At 34.3% G+C, this 26,162-nt stretch overlaps 2 protein-coding genes across 8 annotated transcripts; both read right to left on the reverse strand.

Annotated features, from left to right (window-relative positions):
- Nucleotides 1-6,891: 6,891 nt before the first annotated feature.
- On the reverse strand, nucleotides 6,892-19,455 carry LOC139896008 (uncharacterized). 4 transcript variants are annotated; one of them, XR_011776099.1, is made up of 11 exons: nucleotides 19,135-19,455; nucleotides 17,804-17,850; nucleotides 17,060-17,208; nucleotides 16,588-16,783; nucleotides 16,204-16,506; nucleotides 16,060-16,122; nucleotides 15,419-15,979; nucleotides 14,951-15,321; nucleotides 13,480-14,837; nucleotides 12,971-13,202; nucleotides 6,892-6,992 (listed from the first exon to the last, which is right to left on the reverse strand). XR_011776099.1 is itself a non-coding variant. In XM_071878583.1 (9 exons), the coding sequence occupies exons 1-9, from the start codon at nucleotides 19,385-19,387 to the stop codon at nucleotides 13,535-13,537; spliced, it is 3,246 nt and encodes a 1,081-aa protein (XP_071734684.1). In that variant the 5' UTR covers nucleotides 19,388-19,455; the 3' UTR covers nucleotides 13,363-13,534. The 4 variants fall into 4 exon arrangements, 1 of the variants encoding a protein (XP_071734684.1); XR_011776100.1 differs by lacking the exon at nucleotides 6,892-6,992 and having other exon boundaries at nucleotides 12,907-13,185; XR_011776098.1 differs by lacking the exon at nucleotides 6,892-6,992 and having other exon boundaries at nucleotides 12,907-13,202.
- A 4,070-nt stretch (nucleotides 19,456-23,525) lies between these two features.
- Nucleotides 23,526-25,063, reverse strand: LOC139896009 (glycine-rich RNA-binding protein 4, mitochondrial-like). Of its 4 annotated transcripts, none has more exons than XM_071878586.1 (5): nucleotides 24,938-25,063; nucleotides 24,772-24,840; nucleotides 24,384-24,490; nucleotides 24,137-24,283; nucleotides 23,526-23,767 (listed from the first exon to the last, which is right to left on the reverse strand). In XM_071878586.1, the coding sequence occupies exons 1-4, from the start codon at nucleotides 25,047-25,049 to the stop codon at nucleotides 24,173-24,175; spliced, it is 399 nt and encodes a 132-aa protein (XP_071734687.1). In that variant the 5' UTR covers nucleotides 25,050-25,063; the 3' UTR covers nucleotides 23,526-23,767; nucleotides 24,137-24,172. The 4 variants fall into 4 exon arrangements, with proteins under 4 accessions (XP_071734687.1, XP_071734688.1, XP_071734686.1 ...); XM_071878587.1 differs by having other exon boundaries at nucleotides 23,526-23,870; XM_071878585.1 differs by having other exon boundaries at nucleotides 23,526-23,870; nucleotides 24,133-24,283.
- Between the last annotated feature and the right edge of the window lie 1,099 nt (nucleotides 25,064-26,162).

Genomic DNA, 26,162 nt, shown 5'->3' on the forward strand with positions numbered 1-26,162 from the left:
AACATTCAAACTATGTTCTTGTTGTTAAAATTTTATACCACAAAATAAGATAGCTATATATATATGAATCGAATAAGGTTATGAACATAGTTACTACCTCAAGTTCCTTGGACAAGGTTGCTGTAAAAGAGGAGTAAAAAGCTAGAACCAAAAGGGTGATGGAATTGAATGAAAGATTGGAAGTAAGTTTGTGTTCTTGGAAGGATTTCTTGAAGTGTTTTTGTAAGGTTTTCTTATGAGGTTTAAGTGTTGTTTTTGAAGCTAAATGATGGGGAAAATGCTTAGAGATGATCAAGTATGAAGTTAAGAGTATTTTGAGAGAGAAATGGAAGTGTAAGTATGAGAAAATGGGGTGAAGAAATGGTGTGCATGCATAAAAACGTTTTTAGGTTATAAAGGAAAAAAAAAATACCTAACTTTGTTTTCTTGCTAAATAATTCATGCTACTTAACAAATGGTTGGTTCCACATGTTTCTTAATCATTTAAGGCTGCTAAGGAGCAGATTTTTATTGGTATATACCAATAGTAAATACATCTAGAAGCTGCGTATGATACGGGTACATATACCCTAGGTATACGTATAGAAATCTTTGAGAAAACGGAACGAGGATTCAAATATAGCTATCTTTTGTAAATATACTTATATTGTTTTATGTATTTAAGTCTTTAAAAGTGATTAAATACATTACTTATACGATATATGTATAAACATTATAGGTCATAAGTATTTAAGTCAAATAACGTTACGTATGGTTATCGTTTTGAAAACTTAAGTTAGTAGTTTCAAAATATACTTATAACTTATTGTTATTAATACAAAATGAGATATTAAAACATTCTTAGATCATGTTAAATATGTATATATACATATATATACACAAACGTATAATTATCATATATTGTATAGTTCGTGATATCATCGATCAAACTAGACGGTCAAACGTTGTGTAAAACTCTTTTCGAAAACATAAGTCTCAACAATTTGGATTGCTTATCATGTTGGTAAGGTTTAATTTATATAAATATTAATCTTATAAGTATAGAACGATCGAAAAAGTGCGGGTCATTACAAGTAGTATATGGATCCATAGGGCTTGATATCCCCGTCCGAGCTAGAGCGCTAGCCTTTTAACGGACGTATGCTATTTGAGAAGCGTACACGTTGGTTTGCGTGTATTATTAAGATGATTATACAAAGGGTACAAATAATATAAGCATTAAAGTTTAGTTACCAGGGTGCTCAATTTTGTAGAACCGATTGATAAACGTTTCGGATGAAACAACTGAAATCTTGTGATCCACCTTTTATGTAAAACCTATTGATAACGTTTTAAATAAAACAACTGAACTTTTGTAATCCACATTGATATACGGATTATGTGTAATATTAAAACTATGAACTCACCAACCTTTGTGTTGACACTTGAAGCATGTTTATTCTCAGGATTCTAGAAGTCTTCCGCTGTTTGCTTATACGTGATACAAGATATGTGCTTGGAGTCATACATGCTATATACAAGAAACTTGCATTCACCAAACCATTACCATGTATCTTATTTTGACTGTATTGTCAACAGATGTATTATTGTAAACCATTAAATGGTGATTGTCTATACGTAGAAATCATCAGATGTTAAAAACCTGGAATTTATATATTCATTTATGAAATACCTTTTCAAACGAATACAATGTTACAAAATGTATCACATAGAGGTCAAATACCTCGCAATGAAATCAATGAATGACGTGTTCGTCCATATGGATTTGGAGCGATCGTCACATCGAATGTTGTCATATGTATTTTTACTACAAAATACATTAAGTGAGTTTCATTTGCCTTTTTACCATTTATATTTTTGGGCTGAGAATACATGCGTTGCTTTTATAAATGCTTTACGAAATAGACACAAGTGATCGAAACTACATTCTATGGTTGGATTATTAAACCGAATATGCCCCTTTATAGTCTGGTAATCTAAGAATTAGGGAACAGACAACCTAATTGACGCAAATCCTAAAGATAGATCTATCGGGCCCAACAAGCCCCATCCAAAGTACCGGATGCTTTAGTACTTCGAAATTTATATCATGTCCGAAGGAGGATCCCGGAATGATGGGGATATTCTTATATGCATCTTGTTAATGTCGGTTACCAGGTGTTCAAACCATATGAATGATTTTTGTCTCCATGTGTGGGATGTATATTTATGAGAACTGGAAATGAAAATCTTGTGGTCTATTAAAATGATAGAAATGATTATTTATGTTAAACTAATGAACTCACCAACCTTTTGGTTGACACTTTAAAGCATGTTTATTCTCATGTATGAAAGAAATCTTCCGCTGTGCATTTGCTCATTATAGAGATATTACTTGGAGTCATTCATGACATATTTCAAAAGACGTTACATTCGAGTCGTTGTGTTCATCATGATTATTATTAAGTCAATTATAGTTAGATATATTATGAAATGGTATGTCCGCCGTCAACTTTTGATGTAATGAAAGATTGTCTTTTCAAAAACGGATGCAATGTTTGTAAAATGTATCATATAGAGGTCAAGTACCTCGCGATGTAATCAACTGTTGTGAATCGTTTATAATCGATATGGACTTCGTCCGGATGGATTAGGACGGGTCTTCACATGTTTAGCATTTTGTTAAAAGATTTCAAGTTCATGTTGTTTATCACATTAGTGTTCGTGTCTTAGTTGGTTGAGATTTAAACCCTTTCTCCATATATTCATAAGCGTATTCACAATATTGATAAGGGAAGTGATTCGTACACCACTTAATTTTAGCCGTACACCACCAAATGTGCTTCACAGGGTTATACAGTACAACACTGTAAAGCATGTTTGGTGGTGTATGGCTAAAAATAGGTAGTGTACGAATCATCACCCTATTGATAAACAAGCGAATTCATAACTTGGTGTCAATCACATTATTGTCACTGACATTTCTTTCACATGTGCAGTACTAGTAAGACAAAACATCAAGGATAAAACATATTATGACTATTTTTTTAAGAATCAGCAGTGAGTCCATTGCTACTCAATCTTGTTGAAGCCATAAGTCTCAAATGTTTCCAACAATGCAAATCATATATAGAAATTAAGCTACTTGAAATATGGCTTTTTACCAACAATTTTTGATTGTTGGAATTGGTAGTTTTTCTAGTGCTGGAAGATACTACGTTGTTATCCATGGTGAAGCATATCTTGTCCATATCCATATGTACAAAAAAAAAAGAAAAAAGACACAACCATACCTACAAAAGTTTTTTTTTTTTTTTTTTTTTTTTTTTTTTTTTTTTTTTTTTTTTTTTTTGGTAAAGGGTTATACCCGGTGAAATTTACCTACACAATTTTACAACAACAACAACAACAACAAAACCCAATACCACATGTGTGGTGTATGGGGTAGGTGAGATGTAGACAATCATTTTCACATCTGAGAATAAAGACAAGTCATTTCTCCAACCATATAAAGACAAGTCATTTCTCCAACCATATTGAAAACACTCTCAAAAGTAGAGAAAGTCATCCCTCTCTCTATTCGGCGGATAGAGAGATTGCTTCCGAGTGGATCTCCGGTCAATAAGTAGGATTTTTTTTTTAAATAAGAAAAAAAATTAAATTAATTTAAAAATAAAATTAAGAAACGGTAAAATCAAATTTTCATGGGTTTTAAATTCTACCTAAAATTTAATTTAGACTCTAAGAGTCAGTCAAGTGGCCAATAAATCGACGCTTGCTGTCGACTCAATAAATACCGGATGTATATACAAAGCATAATCTTTAGTTTGTACCAAACAACTTTTAATTATTTTTTTATTTTTATTTATTTATTATTATTTTTTTTTTTTTTTTGCCATGGTACTTGATCTCTTCCCCATTTCGGTCCAACCAAATTCTATTAAGGCAGCTTGATGGTTCCTTGTGTAAAAACTTGAGTACAAACTGAATATATATATATATATATATATATATATATATATATATATATATATGTATATGTATATGTATATGTATATGTATATATATATACACATATATATATATATATAAAACACTGTTTGAACAATTTGTAGCAAAACAAGATAAACCTCTTATAAACGAATTAAATCAATAATCAGTTTATAACATAAGCAAACGACAGATTATGCATAAACAATAATAAAAACGATCAAACCGAAAAGACGATGCAATCGGACTTGTGTCTGACACAATTCCCTTAAACTAACTGGTGGAATCATTCTAGCCATTATACCATAACTAAAGCATTTAAAATGAATAATTATGATAACCAACTGAAACGTTATACATGAATTCAAATGTTTCGTTATACATGAATTCAAAAGGCTCATAACTTATGGCTCATGATGATGTATAGCATATTAGCCACTCACCTCATAACTTAACCAAGCTAGTCACTCGCAACTTTTTGCATCAAAGTATCAAACAACCAACTTCGAGATTTGATATCTCATTCACATTTATTTCATTTTGGACACATCTTAGCTTGTTGTAATTGTAATACCCTCATCAAAGGCTACAGAACTCGCTAGCCAACTTATTAATATAAGTCACTAGATCATATATTAATTTGTATCCAAAGTCGGTGAAAACACACTTTCTCAACCAAATTTTCCAACACTTAGTAGGGTGACCATTCACTTGCATTACATCTTCTGTGATGTGACATCAAGTGCGCAAGTGCTATACCTGTCACCAACAAACAAGAACTACATCCGAACAGCCTCGTATATCTGTATAATTTTCAGGACTATCATGAAACGCAGATGAATCTTAAAAATCTACTGAAATTAAAGAGTAAACTACTACTTTCAATGCAACATGCTGCAAGCACAAGCCATAGCATTATACTGAAGTGTTTGAAAGGTTCAATTTTACTACATGTTTTTAAAGGAGTACACAGAAACTCAAAGATATTAAAACAGTTAAAACAATATCTAAATTGTCCATTCATAACACATTTTGTCTACAATTACAGAACATTTTCATCAAAAATGAGATATATCACATCTTATAACCCGCAACACCTACCTTAGGGTGTGGATAAATTGCATTATATTGGAAACAACATGCTTTGATTCCAAGGAAACACCAAGAGTAATAAGAAAGCAATTTATCACCTTGAATATCATCATCATCATCATCATCATTAAATTGATGTACGCCGGCAGCCATATTAGCTCTTTCAATCACTTCTTCCTGTTCTTGCCTTTTACTCTCAAAATCCTTTTAGCTGCAGTAAATGAAAACATGGATGATGATCCAGTAGAAGCACTTGTATTAGATGATCCAAACACGCTAGGGGAGTTAATGGCGGGGCAGGGGTGACTTTGCAGAGCCAAAGTTGGTAAGGGGTATGCCTCATTGAACATGAGGAGCTTCCACGTTAAAGCGTTTCTTGGTCAAATATGCTAATTAAGGGCAAGCATTTTCCCTGTTATAAGCCATTGAATTAGGACTATTTGTCCTTATAAATCCAGGTGTGTCCCTCCAACAGTTTTGGTTAGAGGTACATTTTGAAGGTCAGGTACTAATATCCAATGTACATGTGATTATTGAAGTTTATGTAACGATACTGTTATTTATATGTAATTGTGTGTTTTGTTGTAGGTTACAATGGTAATTGTTATACACACTAGAATGTTTTTGTTAATATATGCAATTTCGACTTTTAGTAGGTCATTCTTATTGATGTATTATGATTTGCAACATTGATGGACTTATAAGGTACTTCATGGGGATTGAAGTTAGAAGTTGTTACATATAAAGTTTGATTCGATTGAGTAGATGTCTATTTTAGTGTGGTGATGGTCTGATGGACTTATAATGCAATTAATGGTTGACTCAAGGTGACTTTTTGTACCCATTGGCCATTTACTTGGCAAAGCACATACCGTTTTCATCATTTCTAATGCTAATGGCTTAAATCGGTGCAATTTTGTCACGCGAAAGTTGCATAACATGTTAGTCATAAAATTTGTAATATGTGTTTCAATTAAAGCGAAGTATCATTATCTTAAACTTTGTTGCAGGACAACGTTGCACATGTTCTAAAATTCTCAATTCAGTCTATATACACTATTCAATATTTCGATGTTTTTGTTGTGTTGATGTCATGATAGTAAATTGTTATTGGGCCATATCTTGGTTGACACATTTGTAAAGGAGACCATGTCTTTGTTGACTGCATCTGTAAACGAGTTCTCATAAATGGAATGTGCCTATCTTATTTTAAGAACTTTTTAAGCTTAAACTATTGTTCACAATTTTTTTATAAGGAGTGATAATACATTGTTGCACATAATTTTTATAGATAAGGATAGTTCTAATTATGTGTTTATAATACCTAATTATATAATAAGAGCACATAAAAGTAATTACTATGCAAATTACCATATACTTTAATCACCGTTTTGTACAAGGGAATATTCACAGTGGTCTACAAGGTACCCAAGCTCAACGATGATCAGATTCTAAAAGTAAACTTTATGTTAATCACTGTATATGCTTTTACATGAATCTTTAGTAGCAACAAAAAAGGTACTTTGTATATTAGATGTTGGTGAACATGATACCTGGTTTTGGCTTTCAATATGAATATTTGTGAGCCAGGTTATTGGTCATTTTTGTTGAACTATTTCGATAGATAGATTTTTTTGTATAATTTTGACAGAAAAAAAATACAAGATAACAAATATAATATCAATAAAGTTTGAGTTATTTTTTGTCAAACCCGTGTAATCACGGATCCTTAACTAGTTATAAGTATAAAACAAATAACACTTCATGGCCAAAACATACAGAAAACCCGATGTCTCAACACAAGTGAAACCAATAAAACAGACAGGAATAAAAAAGAGAAATCAAATCCAGGACGAAAAAGAAAATCATAATCTACTGTCGCCGGAAGATACTACATTGTTATTCATGGTGAAGCATATCTTGTACCATACCTACAAAAGTGTGATATTCACCGCTACACGTAACTTTTTTGACAAATGTATCAAAGGATGTATAATAAAAGCACTGTTATAATAATAATAATAATATAGATATGGATAGTCAATTTTGGTGTATACATATAGTCAATTTTGGTACACAAAGTATGTATTTTTATATTGAGATTTTAGGCTATAAATACTCATGAATGCAAGCATTAAACTTGCACCATTTCTCACACTTACAAAGTGTTTCTTTCTTTCTCTCCATTATCATCTTTGTTCTTACACTTCATTATTAGTATTCTAAATCAAGAATCAAACCACTAAAGGTAGTTATAAGCCTACTGAATTATAACATCAAGAATCAAACCACTAAAGGTAGTTATAAGCCTACTGAATTATAACACGTTATCAGCACGATAATCTTAATACTAAATATGGTTGGCTCTGCCACCAAAATGATATATGGTCGGTTATACCACCAAAATGATATATGGTCGGTTATACCACCAAAATGATATATGGTCGGTTATACCACCAGAATGATATAGGTCGGTTATACCACCTGAAAAAAATATATGGTCGACACTGTCGCCAAATTTTCATTTATGTTTACTAATATTTATATTTTTGTTATATAACATTTATTTATGATTGCTTACACATGGTCGACACTGTCACCTACTTATCATTTATGTTATATTAAATTTATGTTTAATGTTTATATACTTATGAATATAAATTGACTCTAATTTATCATGATGTTTGTTTTAATTTTTGATAATAGAAAATGTCGAATCTGGAAAAGCTTAAATTTACTCCTTTAGAATCAACTGGAAACAACTACATGCCATGGGTTATAAAAGTAAAAATGCATCTTAAATCAATGGGCATTCTTGAAACCATAAATGAAAACAACACTTGTTCTGAAAAAGAACAAGCTACGGCATGTTGCTTTATTCATCAACATATTGATGAATGCTTACAAAATAATTATGTGACTGTAGAAGATCCCCATGTTTTATGGGAAGGTCTCAAAAGCAGATTCAATAATCAAAGAGAAATTTTACTTCCAGCTGCAATGGAACAATGGAGAACATTAAGGTTCCAAGACTTTAAGAAAGTAAATGAATACAGCTCAGCTCTGTATAATACATGTTCACAACTTAAATTCTGTGGACATGAAATTAGTGATGCAGACATGATGGAGAAAACTTTCTCCACAATGAATGCTGCAAACATCACAGTGCAAAGAAATTTGAGAATGCTAAAGTTCAAAACATATCCTGAACTTAATTCATATCTCTTAGTTGCAGAGCAAAATGATGAGCTATTAATGAAAAATCAGCAATCCCGTCCTACTGGTACACTTGCAATCCCTGAAGCAAATACTGCAAATAATTATAAACAGGGACAAGGACGCGGGCAAGGTCGTGGTTATAATAACCATCACCATCATCATGCCAAAAGCCATAACTATGGTAGAAACCATCCTTATGGTAATGGTAATGGGCGTGGACGTGGTCGTGGTCGTGGCCGTGGTGGTCAAAGAAATAGTAATCCACGAAAATATAAATATCAACCACAAAACAAGCCCATTAAACAAGATGTTGAAGAAAATTCTTCTAAAAATTCTGAAGAATCTTGCTACAGATGTGGTAGAATGGGCCACTGGGCTAATACTTGCCGAACATCTAAACATCTTGTTAAGATGTATCAGGATTCGCTGAAAGGTAAAGAAAAGGAAGTAAATTTTGTGGATAATATTGATCCAACAGTCACTGAGAAACCATCTGATTTATATGAAGATTTCTTGAATGTTTAAGTTGTGTGTCTTTTGAAAAATAAACGATTTAATATCGCCTGTCTTTGTCATTATGTTTGCTAAATGTTTCAGTACTATCTATTTGCGTTTAAAATATTGTGTAATATTAATGTACTCACTATTTATTTCTTATATATGAAGTTCAATATGAATTTTGCTGGAATACAACATCAATCAAGTGGTGGAGATCTCTGTATAGCAGACAGTGGAACTACACACACTATACTTAAATCCGAGAAATATTTTATTGATCTAAAACCAACGGAAGGAACTATACATACAATATCAGGACCTGCTAACTTGATAAAAGGGATAGGAAAGGCAAATTTCATACTACCAAATGGTACAAAATTTTTAATAAATGATGCCTTATTTTCTCCCAAGTCAAGCAGAAATTTATTGAGTTTCTCCGACATATACCTTAACGGGTATGATTATCAGTCAGTGACAACAGAAAATGAGAAATATTTAAGTATCACTGACAAGAGTCATGTGGTTGAAAAACTGCCAAGACTTAGTTCTGGATTACATTATACACATATAAATGTACCAGAAATACATATGGTAGTTAACGAAAAATATATTGATCCTGGTGTATTCAGTTTATGGCATAACAGATTAGGCCATCCAGGATCAACAATGATGAAAAGGATTATTGAATGTACTCATGGACATCCACTAAAGGATAGAAAAATCCATCATGATACAATGGTTCCATGTACATCTTGCTCTCTTGGAAAATTGATAACTAGACCCTCACCACTTAAGGTTGAGAAAGAATCACCAATGTTTCTTGAAAGAATTCAAGGTGATATATGTGGACCAATTCATCCACCATGTGGACCATTTAGATATTTCATGGTTCTAATAGACGTATCTAGCAGATGGTCTCATGTTTGTCTGTTATCAAGCCGTAATGTGGCATTTGCAAAATTTCTTGCCCAAATTATTAAATTGAGAGCTCATTTTCCTGATTACACCATTAAAAGGGTGAGACTTGATAATGCTGGTGAATTTACATCTCAAGCATTTAATGACTATTGCATGTCTATAGGAATTGTTGTTGAACATTCTGTTGCTCATGTGCATACACAAAATGGTTTAGCCGAGTCATTGATTAAACGTTTACAGTTAATCGCTAGACCATTGATAATGAGAACAAAACTCCCTGTATCTATATGGGGTCATGCAATTTTACATGCTGCTGCATTGATTCGCATCAGACCAAGTGCAAGTCATAAATATTCCCCCCTACAACTTGCTTTTGGTCAAGAGCCAAATATTTCCCATCTTAGAACATTTGGTTGTGCAGTGTATGTTCCAATTGCGACACCACAACGTACAAAAATGGGTCCTCAAAGGAGGTTGGGAATATATGTTGGATATGAAACATCTTCAATATTAAGGTATATTGAACCTATGACAGGTGACGTTTTTACAGCACGTTTTGCTGATTGTCATTTTAATGAAACATTGTTCCCTAGATTAGGGGGAGAAATGAAAAATAAAGAAAATGATGTTTCATGGTGTGAACCTCAATTAAAGTATCTTGATCCTCGCACAAAAGAATGCGAGACAGAAGTTCAAAAGATAATGCATATACAAGAACTTGCAAATCAATTGCCTGATGCATTTACAGATACAAAAACGGTGACAAAATCATATATACCAGCAGTAAATACTCCAGCTCGAATTGAAATTCCAAAAGCTGGCAATAACGTCACTCATGAATCTTTGCCACGTCAGAAACGTGGAAGACCAATCGGTTCAAAGGATAAAAATCCTCGAAAAAGAAAATCAGCTGATAATGAAGTAAAAGAAAGTGTTCAAGAAGAACCACAAATCAGTACTCCTACTGCAGAGGAGATTGATGATGTCAATACAGAAATTGCAATCAATTATGCATATTCAAAAATATTATGGAACCGAAATGAAATGAAAAATCTTGATGAGAAATTTTCATTTAATGTTGCATATGACATCATGAATAATGATGATGATCCAGAACCAACATCTATGGTTGAATGTCAAAATAGACATGATTGGGCTCAATGGAAAGAAGCAATACGAGCTGAATTAGAATCACTCAATAAAAGAAAAGTTTTCGGATCCATCATTCTCACTCCTAAAGATGTGAAACCTGTAGGATACAGATGGATTTTTGTCCGAAAAAGAAATGAGAAAAATGAAGTTACAAGGTATAAAGCTAGACTTGTAGCTCAAGGTTTTTCTCAAAGACCGGGAATTGATTATGAAGAAACTTATTCTCCTGTTATGGATGCAATTACTTTTAGGTACTTAATTAGTCTGGCAGTTTCTAAAAATTTAGAAATGCATCTCATGGATGTTGTGACTGCTTATCTATATGGATCACTTGATAGTGATATATATATGAAGATACCTGAAGGATTTAAGGTACCAGAAGCATCAAATGCAAAACCCAAAGAAATGTATTCGATTAAATTACAAAGATCTTTATATGGGTTAAAACAATCGGGACGTATGTGGTATAACCGATTAAGTGATTACTTGATAAGCAAAGGGTATACAAATAATCTTACTTGCCCTTGTGTTTTCATTAAGAAAACAACATCCGGATATGTGATCATAGCTGTTTATGTTGATGATCTTAACATCATAGGTACAAATAAAGAGATCCATGAAGCCATTCAACTTCTAAAGAAAGAATTTGAAATGAAAGATCTCGGAAAAACCAAGTATTGCCTTGGTTTACAAATTGAGCATATGCCTAATGGTTTACTTGTACATCAAACAACATATACTGAAAAGATTTTGAAACGTTTCAATATGGACAAGGCAAAACCATTAAGTACTCCTATGGTTGTTAGATCACTCAATGTTGAAGCTGATCCATTTCGTCCATGTGAAGATCAAGAAGACATTCTTGGACCAGAAGTACCATATCTTAGTGCAATTGGAGCTCTTATGTATCTTACAAATTGTACAAGACCTGACATTTCTTTTGCAGTTAATTTGTTGGCAAGGTTCAGCTCTGCTCCTACCAAAAGACACTGGAATGGGATCAAACACATATTTCGATACCTTCGAGGAACTACTGATTTAGGATTATTTTATTCTAACGAATCAAAACAAGATTTGGTTGGTTATGCAGATGCAGGTTATTTATCTGATCCACATAAAGCTAAATCTCAAACTGGATATGTATTCCTAAATGGAGGTACTGCAATATCATGGCGTTCTCAAAAACAAACACTTGTTGCTACATCGTCAAATCATGCCGAAGTGATTGCATTACATGAAGCTACTCGAGAATGTTTTTGGTTGAGATCAATGACACAACTCATTACTGATTCTTGTGGACTAGAACGCGATAAAAGTCCAACAACTATCTATGAAGATAATGCAGCTTGCATAGCACAGATGAAAGAAGGGTATATCAAAAGTGACCGAACAAAACACATACCACCTAGATTCTTCTCATACACTCAAAATCTCATTAAGGACAACCAGATTGAAATGAGATATGTGCAATCTAGCAAAAACTCTGCTGATCTTTTCACGAAAGCACTTCCAACTGCTATTTTCAGAACACACGTTCATAATATTGGCATGAGACATGTTCAAAAGATGTAACAGCTGAAGCGATGTCTACTTGAGGGGGAGTCAACTCCATGCTGCACTCTTTTTCCCTTAGCTAAAGTTTTTTCCCACTGGGTTTTCTTTAGCAAGGTTTTTAACGAGGCAGTAATTTATAGTTGATCTTCAACAAAATAAAATTGCTATCCAAGGGGGAGTGTTATAATAATAATAATAATATAGATATGGATAGTCAATTTTGGTGTATACATATAGTCAATTTTGGTACACAAAGTATGTATTTTTATATTGAGATTTTAGGCTATAAATACTCATGAATGCAAGCATTAAACTTGCACCATTTCTCACACTTACAAAGTGTTTCTTTCTTTCTCTCCATTATCATCTTTGTTCTTACACTTCATTATTAGTATTCTAAATCAAGAATCAAACCACTAAAGGTAGTTATAAGCCTACTGAATTATAACATCAAGAATCAAACCACTAAAGGTAGTTATAAGCCTACTGAATTATAACAAGCACTATCTTTAGTTTGTACCAAACAATTTTTGATTGAATACATTAAAAACTCAAAATAAGTGCTTACCAAAGTTTCAATCCCTAATAGAATTCTACAATGAGGGCCATGCTACTTGATCTCTTTCCCCTTTAGGGTCCAACCAAATTCTATCAAGGCAGCTTGATGGTTCTTTGTTGGGTGATCATTCACTCGCATTACATTTTATGTGACTTGACATCAAATGCGCCAGTGCTATATCTATTACCAACAAACATGAACTACATCCGAACAGCCTCGTATATCTGTATAATTTTCAGGACTATCATGAAAGGCAGATGAATGTTAAAAATCCACCGAACTTAAGAGTAAACTACTACTTTCAAAGCAACATGCTGCAGGCACAAGCCATAGCATTATACTGAAGTGTTTGAGAAGTTCAATTTTACATGTTTTTAAAGGAGTACACAGAAACTCAAAGATATCAAAACATTATAACAATATCTAAATTGTGCATTCATAACATATTTCGTTTACAATTACAGAACATTTTCATCAAAAATGAGATATATCACATCTTATAACCCGCAACACCTTACCTTAAGGCGTGGATAAGTTGCATTATATTGGAGATAACATGCTTAGCACTTTCAATCACTTCTTCCTGTTCTTGCCTTTTACTCTCAAAATTCTTCTAGCGGACTTATCGACTCCACCAGAACCTAACGAGAAACCTCCTCCACCATTGAACGCTACACTACCAGATGCCTGAAATGGATTCTGAGACGGTGGCTGTGATTGGTTTGTCTGCCCACCAAATTGAAAAGGAGGTGTCGATGGAGTTGGGTTCCCCGAACCAAACATGAAACCTGGCGTGCCACCAGAAGCTGGAGTAAATGCAGGAAACGGAGAACTGGGTGTTTTAGATGAGTCCTCAGCCATGCTGTCTTCCACGCTCATCTGATCATTATTTATGGGTGAAGCTGCTCCAAAAACAGGAGACGAGGATGCTGTATTTGTAGTAGCAGCAGCTGCAGTAAATGAAAACATGGATGATGATCCAGTAGAAGCACTTGTATTAGATGATCCAAACACGCTATGTGAGTTAACGGCGGAAGGCACGGATGTAGTAGAAGACGCCCCAAAAGAAAACGGTGATGGAGAGCCAAAAGCAGATGTTTGAGGAGACTGCCAAGATGTGGAACCGAAGATGCTGGTAGTAGAACCACTGGTTGAACTAACCGGGATAGTATCTGAGGAGGCAACAGCTGAGCTAAAGCCAAAACTAGGTGTTGAACTGAAACCAGAACCAAATGCGTTGGTGGTTGTATTACTGGTGGAACTAAAAAGAGAACTCCCTGAACTAGATGACTGGACACTGGTAGTCCCAGAAATTGAAAAGGTGGTGGATGAGCCAAATTTAAATGGTGCTGCTTGAGTAATAGCAGTAGATGCCTGTGTACTTGCCTGAAACAACCCACTGATGTTATTGGTGGTTGATGTAGCTGGCGGAGAGCTAAAACTAAATAAGCTACTTCCAGTACCCGTTGTGAATGAGTTGCTAATGTTGCAATTTGGTTGTGTGCTGGTCTTTGCAGCCTCAAAACTGAATACTTGAGTTGGTGCAGATGTAAGGGAAGCACTACTAGCAGCAGATGTGGTGGTGGTGGGTAACATTGTGGCACTAGTACTAAAAAGGTTACTTGTGTTAGTACCAGGAGCTGGGATAGAAGACAAAGAAGCAAAAGTAGATGAGATCGAAGCAGGAGGCCCGTTAGTCTTTGGAGAACCACCAAACGAGAAAATACTACTTGCTGATGTTGTAAAAGGACTAGCAGAGGATGAAGTTTCTGAATTGCTGAACATATTTACAGATTTCTGAGTGCTGCCATTATCATTATTACTGTTAAAGGCTGAAAACTGTACACGCTCGTTTTTCAGAGCTAAATTAGAATAGCTGCACAGCATCGAAAGAAAAGAGAAAGATGTAGGTTTTTTTAGCATATATGCAACAGATAACTTCAAGTACAGAAAGCAAAATTAACTAACATGGCTAGATCACTTCATTACCTGGTTGACTCAGATGATTTTATATCTAGACTAGTGTTCGGTTTTACTCCTGAAAGCTCCTCCTTGGCTGAAAATGAGAATTGTGATGCCTTCTCAACACTTTTGATGCTCGTGCCAACTGACGGGAACACCGTTGGTTCCTTCTGTGGGGCCGTCACATCATTTGTCAATATTGATTTAGAAAGCTGAGCTGGCTGAGTATCACTACCTTCAGGAGGTCCAAAATCAGATTTTGGAGCATCAACATTTTTGAACTTGTGTAATTCTGAAATATTGTTGACTTTAGACGGCTCAGGAGTTTTGACCTCAGCAGGTGCATCGGTAGATAAATACCCATTCGAATGCTTGTGGGCATCGAGCTCCAGAGTATCCTTCACGGCATAATTAACAAGTAAAAAACTAACAGTCAAAAATTTAAAAAAAAAAAAAAAAAAAGAACAGACAAATGAAACAGTTAATACAACCTACCTCATGTGCACTCATCTGAAAAGCCCGTTTCTTTTGAGGCGGCTCAGCAGGCACCTTAAATGTTGATTCAGTGTTTGTACCAACTAGTGAATTACTTCTTACAGCCATTGTGGAATCTCCATTGGTTGAGCTGAGCACATTACGAGGAACAGCATACTTTTTAGACCCGTTTTCCGCAACTTTATCACTGCTTTTGGTGGTTAACTCACGAGTGTCGGGTGTTTTCTGCTCATCTAGAGAGCTTAAAAGAAACTTCGGTGAATCAACTTTGTCGAGGCTTCCAAGAGCAAGCCTGGAAACTGGAGGTTTTTCCTTTGGGCTCATTCTTTCAAGTTGCTCAAATATTTTTGAAGCCATTTTAGTCGACTCAGTAGGAACAGAGGCATAACCTAGATTACTGCTAGTCTCCGCATTTTCTTTTTCCTTGGAGGCTTTTGTCTCTGCTCCATTCCTTAAAAGCAGTTTCTGACTTGAACCCGGAAGATTAGCTTTCTGTCGAATTCTACGTATGGGCCCACCAGACCCAAGATCATCAAGTACAGAGCTCATGCGCTTAACAGCCTGGGCAAAGAATAAGATGTCATATAAGAACTCACATGTTATACTAAACCAATAGATTCTGTCAGATAACCAGAAAGTACCTTGCTTGACCCTCCTTGTTCCCAACCAGACTGAGACGATATAAGTAATGGTGATGCCACAGCCTGATATTAAACAAACATAATTTAAACTCTAATTCAACAAAACAAATACATTAAACAAAGTTACAAAGTGCAATTTTGAACCTTTTGACTAGATGTAGAGGGACCTCTGTAATATGGTGTGCGTGCCATACTGTGTATTGCTGCTCTTCCTCGAAGCCTAGGGGTTGTCATGACATTTTCAAATCCTTTAAATACATCGGTGGTCCTTGTTACAGGTGATGCGATGGGTGTTCTTGGAATGATAGTTGTGTTATTAAGCAACACTGAATCTTGTCTTGGTGCTTGGCAACCTAACCTCAGGGTTGATGGAGATACTTTAGCAGGCCGAGTCCCCATGTAAGCCTTTGCAAGCTCAGCAGGTGAGGCCACATCCTCGTCAAAAGCCTGAAACAGTAAAACTATATTAGAGACAACGTCTCTAGCTTATACAAATAACAAACCAACAAGTAAGAACGAGCAACTCACTCTCGAATTGACCAATGGAGTAGAAATAGGTGGACGAAAACTTTCCCTCGCCACATGGTCGCTCAACAGGCCAGAAGAGGATGGTTCATGTCTCAAAAAGTGAGACATGCTAGGAAGCTTTGCTTTATCTCCCTCACCAGCATCTGACTCAGTAGTTCTCGAATGCAGCAAGGCAGTCAGTCTCTCAATTTCAGATCTGTGCAGTATCACATTAGTAACAACAAACATGTTCAAAAACACAAACATAAAGAGGACGAACGAAATTATTTTAATTGATGTATTAGAAATTGTATATGTCAAGAGCACTCATCTGAATAGGGCTAAAATAGAAACTTATGGAATGAGAATATTAACAACTACTGGACCACAATATAAAAATAAAAGAGATATTTAACGCAACAAAAACAAGACCTTTCACAGCACACGTATCATAACAACGTTTGACAACTAGCCAAAAAAACAACAAACTAACCTAGTAAAAGTTTTCTGTTTCAGCACATTCTCAAGCTCTGATATCTCAGTGGCAGCAATCTCAGTCTCAGTGGCAGCAGAGGCGCTAGCTAAAATTTCACCTTCATTAGCAACAGGTTCAGATGCTCGGCTAGAAATCTTTAATGCAGACTGTTAAAAGAAATCAATATTCAATATTAATAACAATGAAGAGAGCTACATCAAATAACTAAAAAAAAAAGGTGTATTCTTGGTTAATATAAAGCTCTAAAAGAAACAAAGACCATAAAATATCCCTTGCTTGCCAATCAATTTCAAATGTGTTAACGCCTAGTATAGAATTCTACTATTTAGTTTTAGCAGTCTAAGACACGAGAAACAATAATCGATGATACACCTAAAGCTTCAAATGACTAAAGCATGTGAAAGATGACATTTGCGTAAACTATGTCACAACTAAGTATATAGATGCCCGAATCTTAATCACTAAAAAACAACTATACATACGCATCAGAAAGTTTACATGAATATATAAAGCAAGCAAGCTCTAAGCTATTACGATGCAACGAGCAACGAGCAACAAAAGCTTTATCATTCAAGTATTGTGAAGCAACTTACTTTACGAAGCAGCATAAGAGGTGAAATCACCTTCGCAACATAAAAAATATAAAACCCTCACTTTAAAACAAACAGCTGGTATGATTAAAAGTCATGAATGGCACAACCAAACATATAACCTTGCGCAAAACTCAAAAAGTGAACTTACATTTGTTACAGCCTCTTTAATCCGTTTCCTTGGTTCTTCTATATTCTCTGGTCACAATAAACTTTTGTGAGAAACGTGGAAAACATTCAAGACATTTAATGTGAGGTTATATTAAAAACATGATATATGAATGACATCCCCCATGGAAACAAGAAATCTAATAATGCGAAAACAGTCCGCATAGCATCGAATTATAAAAAAAATGGCAAAAAACTCTAGAAATTAGACATGTATGGGTTTACAGAAAATGCAAACCAATATGATAGATACCAGGTCTAATTATATACAGCTATAAAAAACCATAGTTATGATTAGTGTTCTTTAACTTGCAGTGTGAAAGTTTCTTTCAACGGAAGCTACCATAATGACAAGTCTACGTAATTTCAGTAGAGGTTTCGATATAAAAACACGTCCCTAACCTAATTCTACAAAATCTCAAATTGTAATGACCCAACAACACTCATCAACTCTATGCTTAGGGCCTGTAAATCTTATACAGCTAAACAAAAATGGGTTCGCGAAAAAAGGCTTTCCTCGAAAATAAGTTACAATCTAAAGATAGTGTGATAGAGCTAAACGAGCAGGTGATAACATGTTTCTAAGACATCACATCCTCTGTAACTAGCAAACTTCTAGAAGTTCAAACACATAATCCAGCTAACAAGATACTCACTTTCCTACAATAAATTTGAAATCTCTTGATCTAAAGCATCAGCATCCAAGGTTTTCCATCTTACAATTCGTCCTAAAAATTCTTAACACATTACACATTTGTATTGAAAGTGCTGGCTGGACTCTTACCAATGACGAGTGTTATAAACAAGCCTATCACATCCTTGAAAAATAAGATGTGTGATTCATAAGACGGAAGGGGGAATATACATATGTTTTGTTGTATGGAGTTATCATTCACAAACAGCACAGTCACATGGATCTAGTGAGGATGCCATGGGTTGAAAAGAAAAGAGTTTGTAACGATAGCCATAGTTGCACAACACATGTGCATGCCTTCTTGGTAGCCTGATTCATACTATAACTTTACTGTTTACATATAAGCTTCATTAACCATCCACATCAATGTCGGTTTTAAGCTTAAAAGAGAGAGCACGATAGATATACGTGTAATGAAACCAGCTAATAAATATAAGAAAATCAAAACCTTGACAGAAAAAAATCAACATCAAACCAATTCAACAAATCAGCCCTATAACCACGCCATCCAATATTTAATTCCTAAAACAATCATTATATTAAAGCTATATACATCCAAATCATCCTCAATTTGAATTCAAACATAAACAAGCAAGCAAATTGGGGGAAAAGGTGTTAACCTGGAATACGTGGCGCGGTAATTGCAGGAAGCCGTTTACGAAAAACGCCAAAAAGCCTATCAGCACCTGCGTATAATAACCTGGACGCAGGGTCTACAAGTTTCGATAACAGGCTAGGGTTATTGTTCCTGATTGCGGTCGGAGGCCTAGCGTACGGCGTCGTTTGAGCACTGCGTCGAATAGGCTTCTTCCGAAACTTACCACCGGCACCGCCGTTTTGGTAGAGGGTCATTCCGTCGTCCGCCGTCGCCATCGGAGAAGCTCGATTAAAGGAATTTGAAGAGAGAGAAAGTAGAGGGTGGAGATAGTGGTAAATTAGGGTTTTTATGAGCGCATACACACGAATAAGAGACAAATAAAGAGTTAAGGTTAAGGATTTATTATTAAAAAAAATCAATTAATAATTAAGGAAAATCATGTTTTTTGAATAAATCGAAACCAAGGAGCGTTGGAGAGAGAAATCGGCGACGTATAAATTTTTATTTTCGTTTAAGTTGCAAAAACACCCTTTTATATAAACTCATTTTAACACTTTCATTCAAATTATTTATATAATTAAATGACATCGTATTTACTTAAATCCGAATCCGATTCAGAAGACGAGCGCTTGTTGCACTAAATTAAGAATTACAAGGTGAAGATGCCGAAGTCGAATCATCCGAGCGTGTTCCAAGCTAGTGCCCGAAAGGATGTTGAGAGGGCATTTGAGGTTCTTCAAGGTCGATTTCATATTTTAAGGTTAGCAGCACGCACCATGTCAGTAAACAATATCGAAGAGTTATGCATTGTTGTATGACTTGTATCATATTACATAATATGATTTTAGAAGATCAAGGATTTGCGTTAAGTGATTGGGAGGAAGATTTCATTACCGAACCATTGGAGAATCGTCCAGAGCGTATACCGAATAGAGGACGGGATCAAGACGTTATCATCCGAGAGATTAGAGATAAAACGGTGTAGGACCAACTAACCGATGATCTTGTTGAACATATTTGGAACCTTCTGCCCACATTTTGCACTACGAACTAGTTTATTTTATAATTTAATTTATGTAATGCTTAGATTTTAAGTATTGTTGAATTATATTAATTTATGTAATGGTTAGATTCTAAGTATTGTTGAATTATATTAATTTATGTAATGGTTGAATTTTATGAAATATTAATTTGTGATGTTTTTTATATTTTAAATGCATTTTATTTTATAAAATATACTTTGTATGGAGATTTAATAAAAAATAAAAAAATAAATAAAAAATAAAAATGATAGGACCCACATTTGGATGATACATAAAAGGGGCGTTAAGGTTATTTTGTGTCAGAAATTGACATCTGCCACGTCACATACAGATTGTATTTTTTGGCCAAAAAAATGTACAATACACCTCTGACGTCACATGCAGGGTTATATATGGTCTTAAAGTATTTTTATATACGACTTTTGGATTTAGCAGTATAATCAAGTTTATGGATGGTTAGTAATTGTATGAAAATCGAAAATTCATAGATATCTATCTGTCTATCTATCTATACATTATATAAAACGTGTGATAATAATCCTACGTGTCAACTTCTGGTTAAATTCTGCCACGTGTCACATTCGTATTTATTTTTGTCACATGTCACTTTTTCTATAATTCCTATTTTTTAGTTATTGATATATTCTCATAAAATAAATTATAAAATCTTTAGAAAAAATAGCAGCTATTATATGTATTGATTATATTATTTTATCGTTTAGATGACATAGACCAACATTCTATCTGCAAACTCTTCAAGTCCTTATATGGCTTAAAATAAGCTAACAGATAATGGTTTACAAAACTCACCAACTACCTCATAGGTCAAGGTTTCAAACAGAGTTATGCTGATACGTCCCTTCTCACATACACCAAAGATTCCACCTTTCTAGCCATTATCATCTATGTAGATGATCTCTTGATTACCGACAACAATAACACTATGATACTTCAACTAAAAGACAATCTTCACACAACTTTCAACATCAAAGACCTTGGAACTATTAATTACTATCTTGGCATAGAATTTCTTAAGCATAAAATGGCATTACCATGTCCCAAACAAAGTATGCCTTGGAACTTTTGAACACAGCTCGTATTTTAGATCAAAAAACATAGAATGTTCCTCTTGACCCAAACACAAAGCTATTAGCAAATGAAGGTACACCACTTGAAGATCCTTCCTTTTACAGGACTTTGGTTGGCAAACTCATCTACCTCACAATTACCAGGCCAGATCTTTCATATGCTGCCCAAACACTCAACCAATTTGGTTAAAGTCCAAGAACAAGTCATCTCACAGCTCTTTACAAAGTCTTAAGGTATGTCAAACTTTGTCCAGGTCAAGGGCTCCATTTCCCAACAGCTACTCACCTGACACTCAAGGCATTATGTGATAGTGACTGGGCAAATTGTCCAACCTCTAGAAGATCCATAATAGGGTATTGTATTTCCTAGGGAATTGCCTTATTTCCTGGCAATCCAAAAAGCAGAAAGTGGTTTATAGGTCCTCCACAGCTGAATACAGGGCTCTTGCTGACTGCACATGTGAACTTACGCGGTTACAAAGTTTTCTACATGATTTCAAGATAATCAGCCCATCACCTATTCCCATTTACTGTGACAATGCCTCTGCAATTGCTCTGGCATCTAATCATGTCCAACATGCTCGTACTAAACACATTGAAATTGATTTTCACTTTGTTCGTGATCAAATAAGGGCTGGTCAAATTGCTACTATCTTCATCCCTTCTCCAAACCCGGTTGCAGATGTCCTTGCCAAAGGTATGAGTAAATCTCCACACCACAAATGCATCTCCAAGTTTGGCATTTGTGACCCTTACACGATGCCAACTTGCGGGCGGCGGGGGATAATGGTATAAAATGCAGAGTCAACAAAGTCAATGTTGCAGATACTGGACAGGTCAATACCATATTCAGTCAACATAGCAAATGCAGGAAATACTTCACCAGCTTAGATTAGTATATAACTAACTTAATTAAGTTGTTAGGGTTGTTAGCTTTCTGTTAGTACTGTTACATTAGTTTAGGGTATATATGCATTTACTATTCTATTGTATAGTTCAGTTGTTCATAATGAAGTCTGTGTGTTCAATTCAATTTACTCTCACCTTATTTATTTTATTTTGTTGCTAGTATTTAATCTAAATCTTCCTAGGATATTTAGGATATTGTTTAATTCAGTTTTGTTTACGTAATATCAATAAAAGAGCCACATGCCTTTTTGTGTGTTTATCATATTATCGATTGCTAGTTTCTTGACAATTCATTACGTTATATTTTAATTTTAAGTTACGTTGGAGGCTATGGAGAAAAGAACAAGATAAAGGCGTTTTTGTGCTTTGTTTTTATTTGTATGTGATCTGATATATAATGTGGTAGTGATATATAAACTCTCTCCACCACTAACATTTTGACACATCATCTAAAAAGTCAACTGCAAAGTCCAACGTAACTAATTTTTAAATAAAATAGTCCACTGTAATAACAATTTCTCACAACATTTATCACATCGCTTACAAAAAAAAAAAAAAAAAAAAAAAAAAAAAAAAAAAAAAAAAAAAAACCTCCAATCGTTAAGTTCTATGGATTCTAGGTATGTTAAAGACATTACTCTCAACTTAGTGACTGCATGTGGAAATAAGGTTTTTGTTGATGCCCTTCATGATGTTTGTCTCCTTCTCATTTAGGCTATTTGAAAGTAGTGCAACACGTAATTTATGCAAATCAACGACTATTAGACAAATATTTTTTTCCCAATAATCGATTTATTGGCGACTTGACTGTCGCTTAGAGTCTAAATTGAAATTCGGGCAGGTTTAAAACCCATGAAAATTTGATTCTACGATTTTCAAGGCGTCTCACATTTTTTTTGTTTTCTTTATTTTTTACATACTTATTGGCCGGAGGTCTCGGAGGGTCTATTTAGAAGCAATTTCTCCATCCATATAAAATTGAGAGGGATGATTTCTCTACTCTTGAGGTGTTTCACTATGAGTAGAGAAATGACTTATCTTTATTATAGGATATGAAACGATTGTCTACATCTTATCTACCTATACTCCACATCATTTATGTGGGGTTGAGTTTTATTGTTGTCATTGTTGTGATTTTTCCAAATAGTTCAACTTTTGACATTGCAATGAATTAAAACCACGTGTTAAGAGATGGCCGTGGCAGTTCTAGCACATTTGTTAATCTTTTTTAGTAGAACGTAAAAAAATAGAAGGCGTTAAAGGTGTAAAACGTAACAATTGATCTAAATGAAAATGTGCTAAAGTTGCATGTGTTTCAGTGACTGTGTTGGTAGCTTAACCAAAGAGATAAAGCATTGCAGTAAATGTGTTAGTATACAACCAACAAAAATCAAGGAACAAGCTATACTACACAATACAGTCAAAGATCACATTTACCATCAGTGCATACATAGTACCAAAAATGATGTCATCAAGAGTTCAACACAGACCTCCTTTACTCATAATTTCCCCTTATTTATTTGCAACTATCAACCACGGAGCTTGTTTCATTAATCCTTAACACGCTATCACTTGTATCTGAAACTATCTTCGCGTCTGTTCGGATAAGATGAACCTGCCAATAATCAGAAATTCAGATTCATGGTTTTTGGAAGGCCGCTTTCACTTGGTAGGATTTTAGAAAACATGTAGTGTCTTCGAACAGCATGTATCTCTATCTACAGTCAATTAAAGATCATTGAAATCGCAGTTATTCATTTGAGAAAACACATTCAAACACCCATCCATAAGCTTTTTAGAACGCTCGTTTCAATGTATCCTTGGTACGAAAAACAATGCTTCAATTGCAAAAGCTTTGATATTTATAAGTGCAATGCCTTCGGAGTTGGGTCATTAACATAAAAAGTTACAAACCAATCTTTTTTTAAGACAACAAAAGCTCAAAAACTACAATTAATAAATTTTAAAGAGTATACGTACCCACATGTTAATTTGATCAAACTTGACAGAAAATGTAGTCTCAGTGGTTTCGACCAAAACTAATTCTGCTGTTAGTATGGCGAGTAGTTACAGGTTCTCGATGGACTTTGTCCAGTGCAAAGCACACTTTTAGTGGCCGTCCTAAAAAAGCCTGCAAGTTAACGATCAAGTGACTATAAAAATTATTATTCAATTTCAAGATATAAAGACAAGGTGCATTTGTAAACGGGGTATGATCAGTATTTGTTAACCTTTCCATCCATGGCGTCTTTTGCTGAAGCCGCTTCATCTTCTTTTGAGAAATTTACAAACCCGAAACCTCTTGACCTACCACTATCTTTATCGTACATAATCCTAACTGCATACAATATGCCACATAACAGTTCACCAGCAACTTCCTTTTTAATTTTACAAGTTTATAAACGGTTATAATCAATAGTCAAATTTATGTTCAAGAACCAGATTTTAGCCATCAACAAGCAATGATACATTACACACGTTATCTTTCACTTAAATCTATAAATTTTAATAGTGAAGCAATGCTATGCTAATATGCAGCTTCTCATTGAGACATTTCATCGAACACCTAGCGGGTAACATGAATGTAACATTATTATATGAAAAGGTGTGATTGTTTACCTTCTGATACATCTCCAAATGAAGAAAATGCTTCTTTTAATGATTTTTCATCTACTGACCATGATAACCCTATAAAACGCACATTTAAAAGGTTCGTAATACTGGGTATAGATTTCAGTAAACTCGTTATATATTCATATTCCAATTAAGCAGTTTTCGAATTGACCTGCGACGAATAATTTGTTGTTGGAAGAAGGCGTAGTAGAAAAACAGCGAAAGTGTGAAGATGATGAGGTAATTACTCGTCTCGCAAGATGTGGTAAGCTCGTCTTCCCCATTATTGTTGAACAGGTGGATTTGCAAATAGAAAAAAGAAAAAAGAAAAAAGGAAAAAATACTACTGGTACTTAAGAATAGGAAAATTGTTCGAAATACATTTTTTTTTAGGCTTCAAACAAAATACATTTTTTTTTTAAAAAAATGTCTTTTTACACCATTCAGTAGACGGAATTTCTGTCTACCACCTTTATCTGTCGTCTACTACCATTTTTACAAAGTAGTAGACAGTAACAACAAAGTATAGTAACAACAAAGTAGTAGACAGTGAGAACAAAGCAGTAGACAGTCAATTACAAGGTAGCTGACCGTCTACTGCCTTGTTGTTATTGTCAACTACCTTGTTGTAGGTGTCGACACCAATAATACATATCAGTCGACACCTACAACAAGGTAGTAGACAGTAACAATAAGGTAGTAGACGGTCAGCTACCTTGTAATTGGCTGTCTACTGCTTTGTTCTCACTGCCTACTACCTTGTTGTTACTGTCTACTACTTTGTAAAAATGGTAGTAGACGACAGATAAAGGTGGTAGACAGAAATCCCGTCTACCGAATGGTGTAAAAAGTCAATTTTTTTAAAAAAGTGTATTTTGTTTGAAGTCTTAAAAAAGTGTATTTTCATCAATTTGTCAAGAATAAATACATGGTCCATGTTATTGGAAACAAATGGATCCATTTAAAACCTGATAGTCATATTGGGCCTTTCTAGTGTCTTTCAGTATTAGTAGGGATAATATAGTGAAGGGGGTTTTACTTGAAACAATGTTACAGAATAGTTAGTTTATCTAAACATCTAAACATAAAATAATATTGTATTCTCTCTATTAATATATTTTTGAACTTTACTAATGATAATCGAATGATTATCTTTAAAATTTGGACATGCTTCATTCACTTTTACATTAAAAAGAACTACCCAGCTACCCTCAATACACTCATAGTATTAATACTTTTTGAATAAATAAATATATAATATAATATAAATAAATATAAATATAATATAACTCTGAATATTAAGATAGCTTCAATAAATTCAAAGTTCATATTTGTCTCATAAGTTAAAATTTTTGTTCTAATATATTTTGTGCAAGTTCTATCATCTTTTTTTTTTC

Source organism: Rutidosis leptorrhynchoides, chromosome 3 (genome assembly GCF_046630445.1).
Source record: "Rutidosis leptorrhynchoides isolate AG116_Rl617_1_P2 chromosome 3, CSIRO_AGI_Rlap_v1, whole genome shotgun sequence".
Taxonomy (NCBI): domain Eukaryota; kingdom Viridiplantae; phylum Streptophyta; class Magnoliopsida; order Asterales; family Asteraceae; genus Rutidosis; species Rutidosis leptorrhynchoides.